Source organism: Coffea arabica, chromosome 1c, assembly GCF_036785885.1.
Source record: "Coffea arabica cultivar ET-39 chromosome 1c, Coffea Arabica ET-39 HiFi, whole genome shotgun sequence".
Lineage (NCBI taxonomy): Eukaryota > Viridiplantae > Streptophyta > Magnoliopsida > Gentianales > Rubiaceae > Coffea > Coffea arabica.
Window position 1 is genome coordinate 54722593 of NC_092310.1, and position 21929 is coordinate 54744521.

The following is a 21929-nucleotide window of genomic DNA, read 5'->3' on the forward strand; positions in this document are numbered from 1 at the left end:
TTTAGGCCTATTATTAAAAGTATTTGAATGCTAGTTATTGGCTTGTAAGTTTTAAGCTTAAATTTATATTTTTCAATGTAACATAGTCACTGTATAAAAGGCTATTCCTGTGTTACTATGGTACCAACTTATCATACGTTTATTAATAAAAAAATTTTAAGGACTAATGTTAAGAAAAGGAATAATCAGAACGGGGGAAATAATTTACACTTTCTTAAAGGGTCAAAGCTGGCCAACGGTTGTGGAAGGGGTTTTAGTTTTACAGCTTAGTTAACAAATTGACGGGATGGGGCTTTAATTCCAAAACATGAAAGAGCATCCATGTCAGACTAATGCTGAAAGCTACGAAATAAATCAATCTTAACAATGCTAATGTTCCAAGTCCAACTGTTCATAAATCTAAAACTAAAACAGGCATGTTTCTCTTTTGGTTCTAATGGCTGAGCCAGATGAGAATAAAGAAGTATCGCAACACCAAGTTCATGCAGCCTCCATATCCTTTTTTTCCCCTAAACAGCAATTATACAGTTAAAAGCTAAAAGGAAAATGAAAATGTCCAAAGCTCAGTTGCCAATAAAGCTCTTCTTCGCAGCACCATGTTCGGCCAACAACTGCACTCGTACGTATTTTCCTACAGCTCGTTCTGCAAAAGGGTGGAAGTAAGAGCGTTAAAACAATTCAAATTTCTGATAACAAGTCATCATAGTGAACTCAACACTGAAAGATCAGACAAGCCTTAACTTTAACATTTTCCTCAGCTGCGGCAGTAACATCTTCCTTTGTTTCTGATTTGGGGTCTGCATCATCACTATCTGCTTCATCAGCAGCATCATCATCATCGCCTTCCTCAGCCTAATAAGAAAGTGCATGCAATAAGAACATATCACAAATAAAATCTGGAGCAAAAAGAGTATCTTTTGAGAACAACATTTTAGTCAGGAACTTACATCAGAATCAACTGGGTCATCCTTTGCTTCCTGAAACAAAACCAGACAGGAGTTTGAGATATAAGTTGTCTCTTCATAATCAAATGATCACTATTCAAATAATGCAGTATAAAGGAAGTCCAAAGTCCAAACTACACAGAAATGGAATTCAAATGTACTCAAGACATTATGCAACAGAGGAGAATTAATGAAAAGTACCTCCTCCTCTCTCTTATTTTCTGCCTCATCAAAAGCAGCTTTTTCAGCCTACAACATGAACATTTCCATGTGTCAACAAGCGGAAGTAAACTCTAGGTAAAAATTAGTCAGAGCACATAAAGCACAAGGAAACTCCAGGTAAAAATTAGTCAGAGCACATCAACTGCAAGTTGGCTCCGAACCCTCAGATCATTAAAACACAAATCATGATAAGTGTTCAGAAACTGAAGATTTAGATAACAGGTCAAATCAGTTGAGTGGCAAAGTGTGAGATCATTAAGACACAAATCGGTTGAGTGTCAAATCATTGAAACACACACTGTTCAGATCATTTAAAAACACAACTCAGTTGAACATCAGAGTACTTCAAAGGTAACAGGTTTGCTATATGCATGTAAATCCTCACTATTCTAAGAGAAACTGGAGATTGTATATAAAATAGAAGGTAACATACACGAAGTTTGCTCAATCTCCATCCTAATTAACCTTTTTTGTTGGGAGGGGAGGGTGCAGTTCACATCACCTCACAAGTAAATAAAAGAATATCATCAGAACTCAAACATTTATCCAATTGTATTGTGAAACTTACACCTAACAATCATAGTAAACAGTACTATAAATATTAATGCCTTACCTATTGGTGAATCTGCCTCCAACTTCTGTAACATGTTCAAAATCCTAACTTTGATAAAATCTAGGCACTTAACAAGATAACAGTATTGTCATACCTCGCAGACAGTGTAGAATGTAGGAGAGTCAAGTGGAATTCCAATCTTCACCAACCCCTGAAAACATTGATCATGGATAGCGTACTTTTCAAATTGATGGCTGGCGGAAGAAAAGGAGTAGTAGAAACATGTATTGACCAGCTGAAACTAAATGCAATGCTTTCTCTAGAAGGGAATACAAGAAAAAGGTCATCTGCAAACTATTACCTTGTAGACATCGTCTGGAACAAGATATCCACGACCGCTACGGGTAAACAGATAAAATATCATGATTAGGCCTTGGGTCAGAGCATTTAAGAGGAGGTACCTCAAACTGTGAAACTTAAACATTCATTTGACCTAGTGACTCAACCTGAATACGTGCTATGCAAGATGTCAACATGACCGTATACCTATCAGTACTGCATCAAAATAAGTTACTTTTGCCAATATGTAATGATCAATCCTAATCATGCATATTAAAACAACAACAACTTTGCTGAAAGATCAGTTAGTTTTGAACTGACAAACTTTTTAGCTTTCATCAAGAAAATTTTTAGAAGAAAATGTTAAAAAGAGATTCATTTGACAGTTCTGGCCAATTCGCAACAACAATATATTATTTAGCCAAGCAAACATTCCTCAAAAGCTGTACCGATGATGGACAATTTGAGGTGGTTTAACTTTGACCCTGTTTGATTTATTGCAGAGATTAACCTCAAATTAATTTCCTCACTTGTGACTATATAACAAACGAGATTTGACTAATTTCCTAATTTAGTAGCATTGTGGACTGAAGGAACTTAAATTATTTTTTCCACCGAAGCAATGGAGGGGGGAAAACCAAGAAAACATACAAGCGAAAACATACAGAACATTTTCTCCCTGGGAATGTGATTCACAATTACATAGAAAATGTTCCTATAAAGGCAAAAGCAAAATATGCACAATGACAAGTTTAAAAGCTTATCAAGTTCCAGCCTAGTCTAATTGTGGACCAAACATTTAGGACCTGGGGCAAAAAATGGCAAGATTCAATAGCGTATGGACCGTAGCATCACAAATAATTATCATTTATTTCTCTAAGTAACAACCATTACCAAATCCTCTAATACGTGTTCAAGGCCTAAACTGGAACATAAAAAATGTAAGTTAATTAGTGAAAACGCTAATCAAGTGGCTGTGAGGTCTAAGGTTTGATTAGCAAAGCCCTAACTTCTTTCATTTTTTTTTTGGCCTTTTATAAACTGGAGTCTCCTTTGAAAACGAAAAGCAAAATGGACACTGTCAGCTATCATGTGCACCACTTAATCATGGCTATGTATATTAACAAATTGAGCTCTATTACGTGTAATGTAATAGAAGAAAAAGATTATGCACAGGCGACTATAAATAATAATCGGTATTGGAACTTCTTATGAAGAAGGTGGAAAGATAAGCATGATTGTTGGGCCACAGTTTTTGATGTGAAGATTAAGAAACTGGTAACTAACAAAAGGCAAAAAACACAAGCATCTTGCAGGGCCTAAAATAGCGGACGTGAACAAGAAAGGCAGACAGAGGAAGTTTTTTTTTTTAGGAGGTTTTTTTAGGCAGAAGACACTGAGTTTTTCTTAGATAACGGTTTCAACACATCAAGGCAGACACGACGAGGACCATTTTTCTTAGATAACGGTTTCAACACATCCAGGCAGACACGACGAGGACCATTTTTCCTAGATAAGAAAAAAACAAGGAACAAACAGCATATGAGAACAAGGGAGACAGAGACATAGAAAAGGCCTTTGCTAGCCGTACTGAGCCAGCAAGCACAGAGAACCTAACACAGCGCAAGAACACAAGAGAAAGACAAGGTTCCCCCACACAGCACAAATGAACAGTTCACTAAGAACTATAAAAAATGAACAATTCACTAAGACAAAGCACAGCACAAATGAATTCAAGGCAAAGGGAAAAAGGGAACAGAAGAAGCTCGTAGCAAAAAAAGCAATTCCACTGGAGAGGAAGGAGAAGAAGGCTTACGGCGAAAGAGGAGGAAGAGAACTCAGGCGAACGGCATAAGATCCTAAACCAGCAACCAACAACGAAGACGGGACCTCTCTGTCAGTGAGAAGAGAATCGTGGATGAGAAACAAAAAAAAAAACTGCACGACATTAGACAAGGGGCGAAAAAAAATACGAGCGCCAGAGAGGGGGGGGAGGAAAACAGGAAGCTTACAGAGAAGATCGGAGCTCACTGGAAAGGAGAAGAAGGTGAAAGCTCGCGACGAAGGAGGACGAAAAGCGTTCGGACGGCAGAAGATCCAGATCGATGCAGCCAGTAGCGAAGGCGGTAGCTCATTGGGCGGTAAGAAGACAACAGAATACCACACCGCAACAAAGCTCTGTACCAGAGCAACATTGTTGTGGGGGGAAAAAAAGAAAAAGAAAAAAGAAGAGAAAGGGAAAAGGTGGAAAAAATGACAGAAGAAAGAGAGAGAGCAGTTGAGAGGCAAGGCAGGGGGGAAAAAAAAGAAGAGAAAGAGAAAAGGCAACAAAAATGTCAGAAGAAAGAGAGAGAGCAGCTGAGAGACAAGGCAGGAGGAAAAAAAAAAAGAAGAGAAAGAGAAAAGGCGGAAAAAAATGTCAGAAGAAGAAAGAGAGAGGACAGCTGAGAGACAAGGCAGCGGGAAAGGAGAATGCAGCAGAAGCACATGGGATTCTGGCAGCGAGGCCAGGTGGGAAGCCAGCGCGCATGGCGCGAAGGAATGAATGGTTCTAATCCACACGCCGGGCACGTGAGAGGACGACGAAAGTTTCGGCTGAATTCTGTTGGGACGTTTTCTACTTATGTTGAGAAATATACAAGTGCATGTGTTCCCCAAAGTGGAAGTCCCTGGCTCGGTTGCACCTTTGTAACAGTACACGCGTTAGTAGTTCATTAATTCATGGGTAATTTGCTTATTATCACCTGTGATTTTACATAATGTCAAATGACTCCCTTGAGGTTTTCAAATAGACACAAAACTTTTCGGTCATATAAAATGAAAAATGAACGGAATGCACAACAGTTATGCATTTATACCAAATGCACTTAAAAATCACGTGTGATAAAATTTTAATATTCATGCAACCTTCTTATAATTTGTATAAATATCCAATTTATAAACTATCGATTGATTTAGTATTTAAGTAACGACGCTATTAATATTTCAAATAATGACATTACATAAGCTTTTTTTCTTCAAGCTTTCCCTGTACATAAATTTATAGAGAGTGAAGTAGGCATTTTAAAATGTTAAGAGGGGGTCATATGATAATAAATGAAATCATAGGAAACCATATATAATTTATCCTTGATTCATTTAAATTAAATCACGCCCAACCTAACATGTGAATGTATATATATTTAATAATCAATATAACTAACGCCAAAACATGTGAATGTACGTAATAATGAAATATAACTAATGCCAAAGACACCCATGATGTGAGTACAATTAAGAAATGTTTCCTCTTGAATTAATTTTACATAAATTTTTCATTAACAAAGCAAACTGTAGATTTTAACTTTTTTTCCCATCAAAAAATGGTTATTATGGTGATTACAATATTTAGAGACAGTTAGACAATGGTTAAAAATAATTACACACATAATTATCTTAGCAATTTATGTTTAAATGGTAAAGTAATAAGTCACTTTAATAAGGATAAAGTTAAAAGTATATAAAGTCACAAATTGTATTTATGCACCTTTTCTGCTTAACTTTATTTTTCTTAAATATTAATACACGAACTCCGTCCACTCGTTTGATAATAGGCTTTGAAGGATATTCGCTAAAAGGAAAAAGGTACATACACGAGTTAAGAAAATAACATAGCTATGTTTGGATAGCAAATTTTTTTTTTCGTTTGCATCATAAACATATTTCATAATCCATCTTTTATATTTCCAATCTCCTTTTTATTTCACATACATCATATCACAAAAATATTACAGTAATCATTTCAGATATTTATTTAGAATAATACTCTATCCAACCATTTCTATTCCTGTTTTCCTTACCATAATGATAAGAAATAAAAGTATGAACTTCGTTGCTTAACTGACGGGTATTGAATGAATGATTCTACACTGAATCTACTGACAAGCAACAATATTCATGTTTACTGTCCCTCACAACTTGACAATAATTATGCTTATTATCCCTCAATATACAAATTCATTAATTGGCTTTATACTATCACGTCTATTCACCGTTATGTTAAAGAGTAAAGATGAATTGACTAATTAGCTAAATTTCAGCAGATAATGTAAATCATATTTTATAATTTCCTACGGTATGCCCACTGGCCAAAAGTAAAATGACTTATAATCAATAAAAAAGCTTCATATTATCAAATAACTACATATGACAGTACTATAATGATTATCGAATCCGCGAACTTTTGATAATTATTAATTTTCTCTTTTCTAATTATTTTGTATATTTTTCAAAAATTGTCTACACAATTTTTTAAAATTTTTTTTTTTGCAGGTAAAGAATTTTATGTTTTAAGCTGTCATTTCATGACCTATTTGGTCTTGAGGAACTTAACATCAATCGGCATCTGGAAGTCGACCCTTTTGTCTTTGGACTGGACAGTTTGGGCCGTGGATTTGTTCTCGATCTCTCAAACGAAACACTTACTACAATACGTTAAAGGTGACATGCCACGGACAGGCTAATTCTCCAACCGGCCCAAAATAAAACAACAACCCACAATAAACTGACTCCATCCCACGTCGAAACATCGTAGGTAATTACTCTGGGTTTAAGGTCCTCGGTCACACCTTCTGTCTGAATGGTGTTGGTCTATGGATCCCTTAGACTGATTTTTAGATCCGATTTGATGATGATTTCTGAGTGTTTCTAATTTAATTGTGTGTTACCTTTTCTGTCTAATGAAAAAAAAAAAAAAACAATAAACTGAATCAGATTTGATAAAATTTCGTGTCCGCTGCTCCAGAAGCTTCCCTTCCCACTTCAGCATATAAGCAAACCCCACCCCCACCCTCACGCATTCTTTTACTCCGTTTCGACTTTCGAGAGAGATCTTAACGAAGAGAGAGAAATCAGAGGACTCCGCAACTTCAACAAGAATTCGAGTTCCCAGAAAAAGTCTTGTTAAAACAGTTAGTTCACTTCCTTTTATCCATAGCTGGAATCCTTGCGTTAAATTTCGAAATTTGGTTATTTTCCTAGGTTAGTCATTTCTGATATTAGATCGAGATTTTTAATCTTTTTTTTTTTCCTTGGGATTGAAATTTTGTGTCAATTAGGAATTCCTCGTTTTTAAATGAAAGAGAAGTTTTTTGTGTTAGCATGATGTGTTCTGGAATTTCGATGAGAACTAAGAATTGGTTTAGAGGTTTTCTTTTCATTCGAATACATGGTGCATCTATTTGCACGTGTTATATAATTGAATTTGTCAGCTAATTCCATATGCCGTGCATTCAGTTTCTTGATTCGTTGAGCACTAGTGTGTGTGATGTTGGTACATTTAATTCGTTAGGAAAAGTAAAATTGCTGCAAGCTGGTTTGTTAAATGATGTTGCCGATTTGTAAAACACTCGGTATTGTGTATGCAGTATCTATATCAGATAGAAACTTGTCTCTATATATACGGAAGAAATGAAGAGAGGACTTCACGATTTCTTCCTTGAATAGTTTCAGATTTTTCATCTAAAGTTTTGAAGAAATTTGCATTTTGTAGTTGTTTGGTAGCATCTGATTCAAGTATTGTTAAGGTTGAAATTTCAGTTAGAGACATCATAGAATATTGCTACACAGTTACGGGATTAAAGTCAGCATAGTGGAATTTGCTGTGCCCTGGTTGATGGTTTGTATGTCATCAAATTTCTTTAGAAATAGCAATTAGTTCTCAGAGGAAATGTTTGTTTTTGGAACTGATTGTGTGTTTTTTTCTCTTTCAGATGTCATACTCTCGGAGATCAAGGTAGGTTTGGACCTTAAAGGGATCATTGCATCCATTTTGGTATCTTAAGCATTTACAATTTTTTGGTATTTGTTCTTTAGGTATTCTCTTTCTCCTTCACCTTACAGGCGATACGATAGGTCGGTTTCAAGGTCCTTGTCAAGGAGCCGATCAAGGTGAGCATATATTCTTCTTTGAGCCCCAAATTTCTGGACAGTGAAAATAAATTGACCAGAAATTTGAAAGTCAAAACTCACAGTACATTGGCCTAAGTTGTGAATTTGATTGGAGTCTGTTTCCATAATGACTTCGTATTTCTTATGGCTTATAGAAGTCGTGATTCAAGTGATGCTGAGAATCCTGGAAACAACTTGTATGTCACGGGGCTTTCTACCCGAGTCACAAAGAGAGATCTTGAAAAGCATTTTTCAACTGAGGGCACGGTATGCAGTCTTTTGTATTTGTGCGTACCTTTATGTTTTTTAATGTTGAAATTTATGTGGATCATGCATCAAACAGGTCTTATCTAATTGTTTTGTGGTCACTGATGTTGCTTAACTAACAGAAAGGGTGGTTTTATGTGGTTATGAAATTAATGAGAAAAGAAAATAAGCACAGGAACTGGATTGTAATATGAGAAAATAATTCACCCAGTTTTTGGGAAAGTTGAGAATCATAAGGAAACATACAAGGCAACGACTTTTTAGATGAGCACATGATATGCTTTTGTTAATGTGCATAGTCCTTTCTGTTTGATCAGAGAGCTACAATAGTTTGCTAGCCTTGTGGAACAGTTTCCAATTGTTCAGAGCATGACAACTTATTCTTTTGTAGATGTAAATGGTGCATGGATTTCTCTGTTACAATGTTTAGGGAATGAATTAGGAGAACTTTGAGATCAGTTCTTATCAGTTTGTACACTTCAACACTAAGGAAATTGAGTTTTGTGCTGTTAAATTGTTAAAGGGCCATTGAGTCACAATATAATTGTGGTTTTTTCCTAGTGATATCTGTCCTACTGTTATGATGGACGTCTCATTTGTGTTTTATGCTTATTTGACAGGTAGAAGATGTCCACCTTGTTATCGATCCATGGTCTCGAGAATCCCGTGGATTTGGTTTTGTGACTATGGCTTCTGTTAAGGAGGCTGATAGATGCATCAAGTATTTGAACCATTCTGTGCTTGAGGGCAGGGTTATAACTATTGAGAAGGTAATCTGCCATCCCCTTTATCTTCTGAGTTGTGCTTATTGCATCTTTATTTTCAGATTATTGTACCGTACCGTTAATATCATGGACTTCCTTTGTTATCGAGTTTGAAAGTTCTATGCTTCTCTTCCATGAAGTTTCTTTGCAAGCAGGTTAGCTGTGTGTAGCAGCTCTTCGTCAAAGTCCAAATTAACAAATCAAACCAATCACATGAAGCAAATATCAGACTCTTAACCAGAGGGTTGTATGCCCTGCATTTCTTTTTTTATATCGCAATTTACTTATTATGTTATTTGGTAGTTGTTCAAATCTTAGGCAAGTCTTGTCCTTGAATATTGCTCTTAACCAAATAAGTAGTTCCCCCCGTCTGGGATAAACCTTTTATTTATGTGATTTTCATGACCTTATTCCTTGTCTACACATGTTCAGGCCAGGAGACGAAGGGGTAGAACACCTACACCAGGGAGGTACCTTGGTCTGAGAACTATTCATGGTAAGATGGTGGTTTAGTATGAAATTTATGGTATACAGTGATTGCATTTGGTTTTAGGATATTAAATTGCAGTTTGTGTTCTCTTAGCTTATCCATCCTTTTTGACTTGCAACTCATTCAGTGCATCGTCGGTCTCCAGGTTGTTCTCGAAGCAGTAGCCGTTCACCTCGGTATTCATCTGAGACATATAGCAGGAGCAGAAGCAAAAGCAGATCTTACTCTCCTTACTATGGTCGTCGGTATTCATCTGGAAGGAGCAGAAGCAGATCATACTCTCCTTACTACAGTCGGCGCAGATCATATTCTCCATACTATGCCTACTACAGACGCAAGACGTACTCCCGGCTACGTTCCCCATGTGGCAGGTCACCAGTAAGCAGGCGTGATCGATCTTATTCCCCCTATCATAGAGATTATTCACCTGATGATCGTTACCGAAGAAGAAGTCTATACCGTTCCATTTCACGAAGCATTTCTCCCAGGTACCGGCGATATTCAAGGAGAAGTTATTCGCGCAGCGTCTCGCCAAGGTATCCAAGGCATTCGAGGAGGAGCTATTCTTGGAGTCTCTCTCCACTGCCTAGGAAGAGCTCAAGGCGGAGCTTCTCGCGTAGCCTTTCACCCAGGCGAAGGAAAAGGTGGAGGAGGAGAGTTTCTCGGGATAGCTATTCTTCAAGGAGCTCTTCAAGAAGTTGTAGTGCATCTTCTAGATCTGTTTCAAGATCTGTTACTCCTACATCTGATTGACCTCCTTGTGTGTGGTTTCCCTTTTTTAGTGACAAGCAACTGTGAAGAGTCGATTTGATGGTTTGCGTTGACTTGTTTTAAGCTGCTGTTCGACTCTCTATATTTTAGTTTCTATGTGCGACTGTTCCCAGGTTTTGGTCCCTTTTTTTGGCAATTGTGGCCATTTTAGGCATTGAGTTTAAGCTTTTTTTTTTTCTTTTTTTTTGTTTATTCCCCGTGTACGTTATCGTTACTATGGTCTGGGGTTATGTGGCATAGATCCAAGACTTCGGTGAGTTGGTTTATTGTTAATAGACGGGTTGAAGTCTGAGGCAGCTACCCTAAACTAGGAATGGAGTCGTGTTGAAAGCATGGGAGCGCGTCATTTCGTTTCTTAGCTGGAAAGTCCAAGTCCACAAACCGAATAGAAGATTCTTTCAGGAACTTTCGAGTCTACATGTTCATACATGCCCGAAGGATCAGGCGCTTCTCTCTTGTAGTGGTGTATTTTTTTTTTGGGTCTAACCACCCGGTATCCCTTTCGGACTAATCCGGATTCAGCCCGGGGAGCGCTCGCAGAGTTTGACTCTTACTCGAGGGTGAAGGCCTGGCCCTGGAGTTATTGCAGGAGCGCAGCGAGAATCGAACCTTGGTCGTCCTGCTCGCATTACCAGCCGCTTATCACTGGCCCCAACTCCTCGGATTTAGTGGTGTATTTTCACATAGCTCTTATAAGCATTTATATTTGAGAGGGCAAAAGTTGGATTTCTCAATGTAATTATTAGCCTGTTTGGAAGGTCAGTGTTTTGGATGTTTGTTTAAAATTTTACTGTAGATTATTATAGAAGTTATAAGAAAAATTTTTAGGTTGAAATTTTTTTTTTCCTTTTCTTTTTTTTTTCTTTCTTTTTTTTTTCTCTCTTTTTCTTCTCCCTTCCCCGGCACCTCTGCCCCTTCCTCCCTCTACCTCTCTGCCCCTCTATCTCTCTTTTTCTCTTCCTCGGCTCCTCTCTTTGCCCCTTCCCCGGGCACCTCTGCTCTCTCCCGTTCTCCTCCTCTGTCCCTCTTTTTCTCTCCACCTCTGCTCTCCGACACCCTAGACCTTGCAGGCTACAGCCATGGATGTCGTATCTGGCAACTCTTCTTCCCTTAGTCCGGTGGAGCTTAATAGAGGCAACTCTGCTAAACATGGATGTCCGATGCCCAACAATTCCGGACTTAGTCCGGGGCTTGAGCTCAAGTCTGATCGCTAACTCCGACGACGTCGTTTTCTCTGTTAGCAACGTCGAGCTCATCGACCTGCATCACAACTATCACTACAACCATTCTCAGTGATCCAATCACGAGCGTCACCGCCATGGTTGCCCATCCAAGAAGAAGAAATTGCCCTCGTTCGAATCCTCCAAAGCCATAACAGCTGCCTCCCCTACTCGCCTTCTCCTAGACAAAGCTAACAACGGCCCCACCGCTTCCCTCATTTCTTGCTCCATGGTGGCGGCGGGGGAGTGTTGCTGCGGCGGCAGCGAGGATGGTCCTGACGATGAATGCTGTGGTGAAAGTGTTTTGTGTTCACACGGAGCTGAATTTTTCGCTCCCCTGGCAGCGAAAGAGGCAGTATAATTCGAGTAGTAGTGGGTCAAAGGGGGAGGAGAGAGGAGGAGAAGGGGTGAGGGAGAGGGACAAGGAAAAAAAAAAAAAAAAAAAAGAGAAGTGGCGGCCGAAATAGTGATAGTCGCCAGAAGTGGTGGTGGAGGTGGTGGCCGGCGACGGAAGACGTGGCAGGTTGGATGGGGGCGAAAAAAAGAAGAAAAGTTGAAGGAAAAATTTTTTGTGTATTATTTTAAAGTGTGTAGGTTAAAAACTTTGATAAATTTTTTGGAGTTCTTGTAACAAAAGTTATTAAAAAACTAATATTATACAAACTTGCTAAAAAACAACACTTCCAAACAGGGCTAGTAGCAGTGTTTGGCAAACATTATTGTTTAGATAGAGTATTATTTGAAATAAAAATATTATGTAACATATATAAAATAAAAAATGATTGAAAATATTAAAAAATAAATTAAGAAAAATGTTTATAATGCAAAAAAATTATTCTAAGGAACTGCTTGGATATAACATTTTTACGAGAATGCATCACGTGGTAGTTCATGAAATGTGTGCGGATACTAGTATATAATTTGATGCCACGATAATACTGAATCAAAAGCAAGCACTGGGAGTTACATTCAACGTACACAGAGAGCAGGCATCTTATAGTGAATTGTGTACCGCGAATTTGTTTCAATTACGGCACCGCACACTCCTCTATGTTCCATATCTCTTTGGCATATTGTGAAATTGTACGATCACTACTGAATTTGCCACTTCCAGCTGTGCTTAGTATGGACATCTTAATCCACCTTTTCCTGTCCCTGCATGCAAATATATTTTAAAGCAAATAAGAGAGAATTAAGTGAAGTTAATCCAGATTCTGCTTTCATTGCATTAATGGTTGGAATTGAACATTTCTCCAGCATCTAGTTCCAACAAGAATTATTACCAAACAAGATGCCACTGCTCTTTAATTTATCATTACATTTCTACTCAGAAGATTTATTAGTTAATGAAATCAGCAGGCAGCGAAACAAGCATTAGACACCTTAAGCGAAATAAAAAAACCGGACACTCAGGTTCTTATTCCACATAACAAGTGTAACACACGTTCATTGTCAAAAACTAACCCATTGTACTTTTTATGATACGATGTATGTGAAATAAAAATATAATTGAAAATTGTGTTAATGATACAAGTAGGATAATATTTGCAAATTTTTTTCCAAATTATATTGTCCAAACAAGACTATCACATTTAAGCTCCTTTAGATGTCAGCAAATGCCTAAGACAGGTATATCCGCTCAATTTCTTTGAGAACTATGCCCAAGTTTCAATTGCTTTTCCGCATCAAATCTCCAACTACTGTATAATTTGAGCATACTTTGCAAGGGACTATATTCTAGGCTCTCCCTTGTAAACATTTCTACACATATTTGACCTGTTACCACTAAGAACGTTCAACTTAACATGGAGCTGAGCAATCTGTCATAATTCCACATTTCTTCTATGTTTCTCTATTACAATTAAATTTTTATGTTGATTGAGAGATCTCAGAATCATACTATGCTGAGAAAAGTTGTTAACCTTCTAGATGCATAAACTAAAGCAGATATCTGCTCTAAAATGAAATTATGTAAGACATACTGCAAAAGGATTAAGTATACATACTTATAAGCTTCATCGACTCTTGCCTGAGCATCCATGTAGCTTGGAAAATCATAACCAACCAGGAAATAATCACCACGACCATAACCTGAGTTTCCCTCCAATGACTCGAGGAGTGGGTTGTAATCATAGCTTCCAAATGCTCCAGACCTAATAAATTGTTTTGCTTCTTCAAAGCGAGGATCTGGTTTGAACTGCACAGCAGATAAATATTAAACTAAAAGTTGGTTTCTTCTCGATATATTCTTAACATGATCTTAAGGAACCAAATTAGACGTACCATGACATGATGCTACTATAGTATCGTGTCTAAAGATTCAGAACCCAAGTCAGTTACATTCAGAGGTAAGCACTGAACGGTAGGAGAATATAATGGAAGAGATGATCTTGGAAACCAATTTTGAATTGACCAGGAAAAACAGACACTCAGGCAGGACATGCACTTCATGTGCTAGGATTTTTTTTTTTTACCAAGAAAAGAATGAAAAGATACTTTGTTCTTGATAGTCATTAAATAATCAGGCTTGGACCCTGTACGTTCATATTAGCTGTTCAGACCCTGTGGCCAATGAAATGGTCAAGACCTCATCATCTTTGTTTCTTTTTTTATTATTTTTATTTTTTCTTGGACCATTAATTGCAAAGAGAAACATTAAGAATGACAAAAATTAGCCCAGTGCTTTTCACAACATAATGCAAAGAGTTCTTCATTCTTTAGGACAAGGATATTTAGTAAGTTACCAAGCCATGCATCATCATATTTACAGACAGAATAAAGCTTCCCAATGCAGAGAGAGAGAGAATTTTTTATCCTCAACCGAGGACCTAACAGTACCTGGAAACTGTAAAGCATTAATCTGGCTACAAATAAGGAAGAATTAGATACCGGACAGGAAATTGCTGCATCATACCAGTCCATTCTCTCTTTCTTTGCGTAACCGAGGGACTTCTTCTGCTCTTGCACCAAAAAGGAAAAAATTCTCTTCACCAATTTCCTCTCTGATTTCCACATTAGCACCATCTAGTGTTCCTATAATGAGGCATCCATTCAGTGCAAATTTCATGTTGCTTGTCCCACTTGCTTCCATGCCAGCTGTACTGATGTGTTGAGATAATTCACTTCCTGGGATAAGCATCTCTGCCACAGAGACATTATAATTGGGGACAAAAACCACCTGAAAAGAATGGTAAAAGAAGTCAGATTAGTTGAAGATGAAGTTTATAGCAAGCAAAAAATGGAAACAAAAAAGAAATATTATCTATAGAGTAAATCTTGAATATTCTTGAGCAACAAGAAGTTAATTTTTGGGAACCACTCCATTTCACCAATACTTCCCATAAACTTCTACCATGTTGTATTTTTCCCTAAGCATGATGACAATCCAGTGTTTTTTCCCCCATATTCTGAATGATTAATGAGAAGGTGTAAGTGACAAGAAGCAGCCCTGACAGCCAGATGCAGCAGTAGCAATCCACTAGTATTTTCAAAAAAACCTAATAGATTCCAATCAAGTTCAAATGACAGTTTTAGCTATGAAAGTCAACAAGACATTCAAATTGTCAATAGTCAAAGTCTGAAAAAGAAATTCCAAGCATTGCTTTACTATCTTCAGTTCAATACATTAAAGCTGAGGCAATATCAACTGATCAAGGTACTCCTATTTATTCACGAGTACTTCACTGACAATGAGTATGTTTCTCCAAATTCTTCTTTTATATTCTTTTAACAGGTAAGGAGAATTTTAAGAAGGCATCCAACCAGAAAGGAACTTCCCTATAAGATATTCTAAAAATTCATAAAAGTAGTTAACAGAGTAAAATTGGAATAAAGGAAAGTGATAATGTGAGAGATGGTCAAGGCAAGTCACACAAGGCGAAAAGGATAGGTAGTGGTGAATGATTTCATCTCAACAATATTAGGTGCCACAGCATGAACCTACTGTTGGACTAGAAATGGTATAAGAACTACATATCCTGGCAAAAAGTCCAACTTAAAGTAAATCTGCACTGGAGATGTCTAATGAACTGTTTTACCTTCAAATAACTATTGACTTCAGGATCGCTGTTCACAACAGCACCAACATCATTTACTAGCTTAACAATTCTTTTGGCATTTGTGTATGTTGCAAATGCTTTTCCCCCAATCATGACAGTGCGTGGTGTAACCTTTTGCCGTTCTTCAGGGCTCATCTCCTGGAATAGATCAATTTCAAGAAATCATGGTGTATACTAACATGTGATGCACATAAAAAGTCAAAAGATTGCAAGACACTGGAGCCACAATTCAATCATTTCTAGGTTGACTACGAAATCTCTATTGGTGTTGGATCACCATATATACTCTTGAAAGATATTTCATACAGGTATGATTCATTGTTTTGGAAGTGATCATACTCCCAGAAGAAAACGAGAATAGAGTCCAGAAGACAATGATAGTTAATACTTTACGGGTTAGTATTTTTAACAATAATGTAATAAACATTGTTAACATCATTTTTTCCATAATCGGATGAGATTCCAATGAACAAATAACAAAGAGCCAATAAGCAATGATAACCGTATGAAAGATCAACTTAAGGTCTTGATTTAGAAACCTTCAACTGCTAATAAATGTATTGCATATTGAAACACCTAAGGAGATTAGGAAGTCTACAATACCTTTATTTTCTTGTACCTATAGACTGTCCCCAAAATGTTTAGCAGCTGTCTTTTGTATTCATGAATGCGTTTAACTTGTATGTCAAAAAGGGTATTAGGATCAATGCTGACATTTGTCACTTGCGTTATGTATTGCGCTAAACGTTGCTTGTTGGCCATCTTAGCTGATTCCCACTCAGCATACAGTTCTTCATTGTCAACAAACTATTTGAAGAGAAGGAAACAATATAGAAAAGAGTCAGTAAAAATGCCACTATGTCAAAGCAAGGTCTTTAATGGGAGAAAAAATGCCACTATGTCAAAGCAAGTTTCTTGACGTACCTGCCGAAGTTTGGTGAGGAGATCGAGGTTCGTCACCCATTTATCAGTTTTTAACCATTTGGTTATTATTTGACTAAGCTCAGGACTACAAAACCGAAGCCACCGGCGAGGAGTAATCCCATTAGTCTTGTTTTGGAATTTGGTAGGCCATATAGAGACATAATCAGCAAATAAGTCTGATTTTAAGATGTCACTGTGTAGTTGTGCAACACCATTCACCTGAGAGATATGGAAACTAAAGGTGAAAATCTTCTAGAACAGAAGAAATGAAAATTTAAGAGACTTATAAAAGAGTATAAAATAAGTAAAAGCCATGGAAGCAACTCAACAATGATAGGAGGAGATGACAGTGACAGACACAGATAATTGATGAATTCAGATTAGTTGTTGTCAGGGAAGTATAGCTCGGAATTTTACCAATAAGCTAGTAGTTAAAGGAAACCAGTAATTAGCGCACACTTTAGGTGTGTGCCTCTTATCATATCATTGTAATAAAATAAAAGACATATAGTAGAAGCCGATGCATTTCTCAAATTATCATGCTATCTAACTTCTGTGACCAACTATATAGGAGTTAGGTTCACCAATTAGAGAACACCATACTGAACTTAAACATTTACTCTCATCTTGACGAAAGTCACAAGGATAGTTATCAAGCAGAGGGTAAATTTTGCAAATCAAAAGAGATGCCAAAGTCTCTTCCCCCTTTATAAAGAGTCAGATTAAAAGCTGAAAACAAAAGAATAGTCGTTTAATTATTCCCTCAGGTATATTCGGGCATTTGACATTTGGATATCACAAGATAATCGTTAAAGATAGGAGATGTGATATCCATTCCACTTAGACATGTTTCTTACCATATGGGAGGACACCACACACAAGTTAGCCATTCGTACAACTGGCTTTTGGGGGTTGTGGTCCAAGATTCGGATGCTGGAAAGTTTAGTCTCAAGGTCAGGTCTTGTTGACTGCACCGTTGCAATAAACTGCAAGGAGTTCAAGACTGCAAGTTATTTCAACATCAATCTAACAAGCAAGTAGCAATAAATGAAAGTGAGTGAACAGATTACCCTCTTATCAATTTCCTCAATAATTTCCATAAGGCGGGGAAGGAGCTTCCACATGACTGCCTGTGACCATTTCTCCAGAGCCTCAGGTAGGACAGTATGATTTGTATAGGCTATTGTCCTAAATTAAAATGGTTTATAACTCAAATCTGTGAATTTTCACAAACAGCTCCTTAAAAAGAACCAGAGAAAACAAGTTCCACAAAGTACTCAAAAATGATTTATGTGTGTGCTCATAATCAGAATGATGGTAGTGATTGTCGAAGGTTTTGGTTTATGATACACTTATTAAAAGGTGAAGTTCAATATATTTTATCTAGTTGTTCAATTGCTTATCCATGATTGCTGGTTTAGTTTTTGCTTCTTCCTTTATTTCTTTTGTGGTACATGTTTGGCTCACTTTGCAGTCGATAGTTAGCTTCTGAATTGTCCCTTAAGCTTGTTCATGATGACAGAGGCAACTGAGAAACTTGGATGGAACGAAGACAACTGAAATATGCAAAACCACCTTGTAGTAATATCCCAAGCATCATCCCATCCAAGTCCTTCCTCATCCATTAGTAATCGCATTAGCTCTGGAATTGCAAGAGTAGGATGTGTGTCATTAAGTTGCACAGCAACCTTTGTGGGAAATTCGGACCACTGGAGTACACCCTTTCCCACTTGTCTCTCCCTAAATCTGAACATGATGTCCTGAAACAGGATGAAATGAAATAAGTTCTTCACTAATCATAAAAAGAAACTTTGCTTAAAAAGAAACTTTGTCTCTCCTTAAAAAGAAACTTTGCTTGTTTGTTGCTGAAAGCCTAAAGCATTTTATTAGGTATTCCAGTCTCCTTTACGTGTAAATATCACCGAGTTTAGGCATGTTTACTGAATAGAGGTTTCACTGAACATAAAAAACTTAAGGTTTGGAATCATCAATATCCCAAGGCAAATATCCTTTTAACCTTTGACATGCACCGCTTCTAGACTGAACTGTGTAGGCGCCCACCATGGAAAGAAAAGGAAAAGAGGAAAATACACCAAGGAATATGGCAAACCTGAAGTGAAGCACTGCAAAGGAAAAACTGTTGCTTAAGTCTTAACAATTTTCCACTTTCTGTAGCATCCCCAGGATAAAGAACAGCACATATCTGCAAATACATGACGTAAGGATGCCACAGAGAACCAACCGACAGAACAAATTAATATATAAACCAACAGAAAGTCTGAGATTGAATTTTGGAAGTCGGATCTGGATTTCCTTTAAGTGACCAGATGATTGGCAATTAAAGTCTTTGCTTGATCTGATAACTAACTTTATTAAGAGTACAAGGGTAAGCCAACCTGTTGAGCCGTAGCATGGAGCTGTGCAGCAGATTCATACTGCCCATCATTGAACTGAAACAAGTTGAAGTCCTCAGCACAGGCTTTGGCTTCCCAAAGGCGAAGACTGTTAGTATTCTTGGTCTTGTACCCTGGAATTGGTACATCATAGGCAACAGCTTGAATGACCTCTCCACCAACCCATTTGCGGCTACAAACCGGACAAAGAATTAAAAGAAATGATAAACCATATGAATAGCACTATGAATAAGAACGAAAATCCAATCTGGAAGTTGTGCTATTGAACTTTTAGTCAACACATACAGAAGTTAAAGTTGCACATACAGAAGTTGCACTTACGAGCCAGTAGGAAGGACGTCAACGTGACCAAAAAATCTGATGGGGAATACAACATCATGCCTGACAATCTCCCATGGACTAAATTTCTGCATAAATTTGTACCAGATGAAACCCTATAGGAGTCCCATGACTAAAGAATGAGTATGACAGTAGAAAAAGACAAACCTCCAACCAATCTTCGGCAATTTCCTCCTGACCTCCTTTGCTGATCCGCTGCTTAAAAAGCCCATATCTGTACCTCAAACCATAACCCCAAGCTGGCAAGTTCAATGTCGCCATTGAGTCTAGAAAGCACGAAGCAAGTCTTCCTAAACCACCATTTCCAAGTGCTGCATCTTTCTCCTACAATATACAATTTTAAGAATTGCATTGGAAATACATCATGCTAGGTTTAAGCCAATAACAAAAGTTAGAATGAAATAGACTTGTATCAACTTTAGTATTTAAAGAGTGTTCACTGATCCAATTGGAAACGAAAAATAATTGTAAGAACACCTAACTAAATGGCTATGCAGCATTGCACACTGTCAGATCCCAACTGACAAAGTAAAGAGAATGTGAAAAGTTTCTTAAAGTGGAACTACCTGCTCAACGATTTCCTCTAGTTCATGACCCAATTTCTTCAAAGCATCAGAATAAGCATCTTGGATATCAAGGTTTCCAATTGCGTTAGTCAAAGCTCGCCCTTGCAGATACTCCATGGACAAATAGTATGTTTGCTTTGGGTTGACTTTGTGATAATGGAGGTACGTATCATTCCATTGCTGTCGGTGTAAACAACAAACAATAAAAAGAAAAATTAGAGTGGGTGAAACTTGTGAAAAAAGTACAAAGCAGACTCTAGCATTAAGAACATGCACAACGATTTGCAAGCCACAAAAAGAACACTTTTACCAAGCAAAGCACTTGTATGATGAAATGGAACCAGATACACAAAGAGATGAGCTCAATGGATGAAGGTGTTCATTGAGTTTGAAAATGCAATTCTTTTCAAGTCATACACTAGCAAATGAACTCCGCAAAAATCTTTCCTTATATACATGACTCCGTAACGAGTGCGGGTATGCACATCGCACAGGGCCGGCAAGTCCACTTCAAAGATGAATAGACAACGCAAATCAACCTTGGGCACATGCCACACATTCTGGAGAATAATCACTGCTATATCTACAACAAATTACAGAGCAGTATAGCAAATTTGCCACAAAAAGGAGCAAAATTGCTTACAAGCTTCCAAATAGACCGCATGACCAAGTACATGCATAAGGTAGATAATTAACAACATTGGATATGCTAACAAAGCAAAGACGTCACCATCTTCAGTCGCTAGTCAAATCCAAACATACAATCAACAATTGATTCAACAAAGGCAAACCGAAAAAACAAAATTTACAACGGCAATTCAAATTCTATACCTTGATCAACCGATCACGAACACTATCAGCAGTGGCATAGAAAGCTTGCTCTGGCTCGAACTTGAAAGGGGAGAAATGAGGACTGTATTGAGCATGATAGATGATATTGGACGCAATCTCCGTAGCCTCTCCGGCCAGCGGCTGCGCAACCGCTGGTACTTCCGCTGGAATTCCTGATTTTATGGTTTCATTACCGCTTGATGTTGCCGCCACTTCCATATCTGGTCCTATTATCAGCAGATACTTCTTCTATAGACCAAAACAGAAAAAAAAAAAATCAAAATCCAAATCCAAATATTTGAATCGTATTCCAAGAATCAAGCCATAAGAATGAAAAATTAACTCCTACTGAGAAGAGAAATGCAGAAATGAGATTCTGAAACACATTGTTCATGTGAATATTTCGTTAATTAATGGAAAAAAAATTGGTAAAATATCAATAACATGACATGATTACCTAATCTGTGTTGAGACTTGAGAACGGTGCTACTGCTGAAGAGGAAGCGAAATATGAGTGCCTGTTAAGTTTCAATAATATTTGAGTGAAGGTTCGGGAGATATTTTGGACAAAGTTCTAAAAAGAGAATGGGAGAGATGGCAGGGATGCGGGCGGGGGAATATGCTACTATTATGCAACTCATCAATTTGGAGATATTAAAGGGAAATCTGACAAACAAACAGATGGAAATGCGAAAAAAGTACGGTCTCTTTTTTTTTGTTTTCTAGTTAGGAAAGAGGAGAAAGAAAAAATATCTGGAAAAGTGCTTGTGTGTGTGAGAGAGAGAAAGAGTGAGTTGCAGTTTGTATACTTTGCTTGCATCATCATCACCCCCGGCGTCGCATTCATGTCATATCGCATGGGAATCGGCGGAGGAGAAGGGAGGGAGTGATTGGACGGCTTCGGCGGCTGAAGAAGTGCGCTGCAGTCAACCGTTTTCCAGTAGTGTTTTCGAGTGTGAATTTGCTGGGGCTCTAAATATCCAACACAGTCTGGTATAGTACCACTAGTAAACTTAGCATCTTACAATAATGATGGTTTTTTTGGTACCTTGCTTGAGAACGCCAGACAACAAGAAAGAACGAGAGAAGAAGAAAGAGAATAAAAGAGCGGAATTGAGATGGGTGATGGGACAAGGCCACGTGTGGTTCATGAATAAAGAGTAAAACTGGAAGGCGCTCTTCGCTCGCCTCGAGACTCCACAATACAACTGGATTCTCACGCATTCGTCGTGACACCGGGAGCAATCTACAGCTAGACAGCCCCCCTCGCCCTTTTTTTTTTTTGTGAAAATTACGCTT

The 21929-nt window shown here is 37.7% G+C and overlaps 3 protein-coding genes across 25 annotated transcripts; 1 reads left to right on the forward strand and 2 right to left on the reverse strand.

The window, feature by feature from the left end:
- Positions 1-388: 388 nt before the first annotated feature.
- On the reverse strand, positions 389-4396 carry LOC113729900 (uncharacterized). 3 transcript variants are annotated; one of them, XM_027254221.2, is made up of 8 exons: positions 4090-4396; positions 3875-3952; positions 2081-2117; positions 1874-1930; positions 1146-1193; positions 948-977; positions 742-852; positions 389-643 (listed from the first exon to the last, which is right to left on the reverse strand). In XM_027254221.2, exons 1-8 carry the CDS (start codon positions 4251-4253, stop codon positions 632-634), a joined length of 537 nt encoding a protein of 178 aa, XP_027110022.1. In that variant the 5' UTR covers positions 4254-4396; the 3' UTR covers positions 389-631. The 3 variants fall into 3 exon arrangements, 1 of the variants encoding a protein (XP_027110022.1); XR_011840186.1 differs by lacking the exon at positions 389-643 and having other exon boundaries at positions 749-852; positions 1600-1930; positions 4071-4232; XR_011840188.1 differs by lacking the exons at positions 389-643; positions 2081-2117 and having other exon boundaries at positions 749-852; positions 1600-1930; positions 4071-4232.
- Positions 4397-6862: 2466 nt separating this feature from the next.
- LOC140004175 (serine/arginine-rich splicing factor SR45a-like) lies at positions 6863-10401 on the forward strand. Of its 18 annotated transcripts, none has more exons than XR_011840201.1 (9): positions 6864-7007; positions 7623-7714; positions 7809-7831; positions 7912-7986; positions 8142-8253; positions 8874-9023; positions 9158-9261; positions 9450-9513; positions 9653-10401. XR_011840201.1 is itself a non-coding variant. In XM_072078801.1 (8 exons), the coding sequence occupies exons 3-8, from the start codon at positions 7809-7811 to the stop codon at positions 10258-10260; spliced, it is 1050 nt and encodes a 349-aa protein (XP_071934902.1). In that variant the 5' UTR covers positions 6864-7007; positions 7623-7718; the 3' UTR covers positions 10261-10401. The 18 variants fall into 18 exon arrangements, 13 of the variants coding, with proteins under 13 accessions (XP_071934931.1, XP_071934902.1, XP_071934936.1 ...); XR_011840203.1 differs by having other exon boundaries at positions 9173-9261; positions 9653-9721; XR_011840200.1 differs by having other exon boundaries at positions 8874-9261; positions 9635-9721.
- A 1982-nt stretch (positions 10402-12383) lies between these two features.
- Positions 12384-21821, reverse strand: LOC113742801 (alpha-glucan phosphorylase, H isozyme-like). Of its 4 annotated transcripts, XM_072078749.1 has the most exons (17): positions 21440-21812; positions 21088-21148; positions 20631-20879; positions 19800-19979; positions 19381-19557; positions 19216-19301; positions 18877-19066; positions 18591-18683; positions 18056-18240; positions 17551-17668; positions 17338-17466; positions 16481-16699; positions 16160-16363; positions 15536-15694; positions 14413-14676; positions 13505-13695; positions 12384-12653 (listed from the first exon to the last, which is right to left on the reverse strand). In XM_072078749.1, exons 3-17 carry the CDS (start codon positions 20847-20849, stop codon positions 12527-12529), a joined length of 2541 nt encoding a protein of 846 aa, XP_071934850.1. In that variant the 5' UTR covers positions 20850-20879; positions 21088-21148; positions 21440-21812; the 3' UTR covers positions 12384-12526. The 4 variants fall into 4 exon arrangements, 3 of the variants coding, with proteins under 3 accessions (XP_071934850.1, XP_071934853.1, XP_071934864.1); XM_072078752.1 differs by lacking the exon at positions 21088-21148; XR_011840193.1 differs by lacking the exon at positions 12384-12653 and having other exon boundaries at positions 13504-13695; positions 14337-14676; positions 21440-21821.
- Positions 21822-21929: the final 108 nt, after the last annotated feature.

What these genes read in the sequence shown, in the direction of transcription:
- LOC113729900 (XM_027254221.2), bottom strand. Translation starts at nt 4,253, where the DNA reads ATGTTGCTCTGGTACAGAGCTTTGTTGCGGTGTGGTATTCTGTTGTCT. An exon ending in TCACCTTCTTCTCCTTTCCA is followed by an intron (nt 3,953 to 4,089) that starts GTGAGCTCCGAT and finishes TCTCACTGACAG; the next exon opens with AGAGGTCCCGTCTTCGTTGT. An exon ending in TCTCTTCCTCCTCTTTCGCC is followed by an intron (nt 2,118 to 3,874) that starts GTAAGCCTTCTT and finishes GTTTACCCGTAG; the next exon opens with CGGTCGTGGATATCTTGTTC.
- LOC140004175 (XM_072078780.1), top strand. An exon ending in GGGTTATAACTATTGAGAAG is followed by an intron (nt 9,024 to 9,449) that starts GTAATCTGCCAT and finishes ACACATGTTCAG; the next exon opens with GCCAGGAGACGAAGGGGTAG. An exon ending in TGGTCTGAGAACTATTCATG is followed by an intron (nt 9,514 to 9,634) that starts GTAAGATGGTGG and finishes CAACTCATTCAG; the next exon opens with TGCATCGTCGGTCTCCAGGT.
- LOC113742801 (XM_072078752.1), bottom strand. Translation starts at nt 20,849, where the DNA reads ATGGAAGTGGCGGCAACATCAAGCGGTAATGAAACCATAAAATCAGGA. An exon ending in GACGTCCTTCCTACTGGCTC is followed by an intron (nt 19,067 to 19,215) that starts GTAAGTGCAACT and finishes TCCGGTTTGTAG; the next exon opens with CCGCAAATGGGTTGGTGGAG. An exon ending in AAGTCAATAGTTATTTGAAG is followed by an intron (nt 14,677 to 15,535) that starts GTAAAACAGTTC and finishes CATTCTTTTCAG; the next exon opens with GTGGTTTTTGTCCCCAATTA.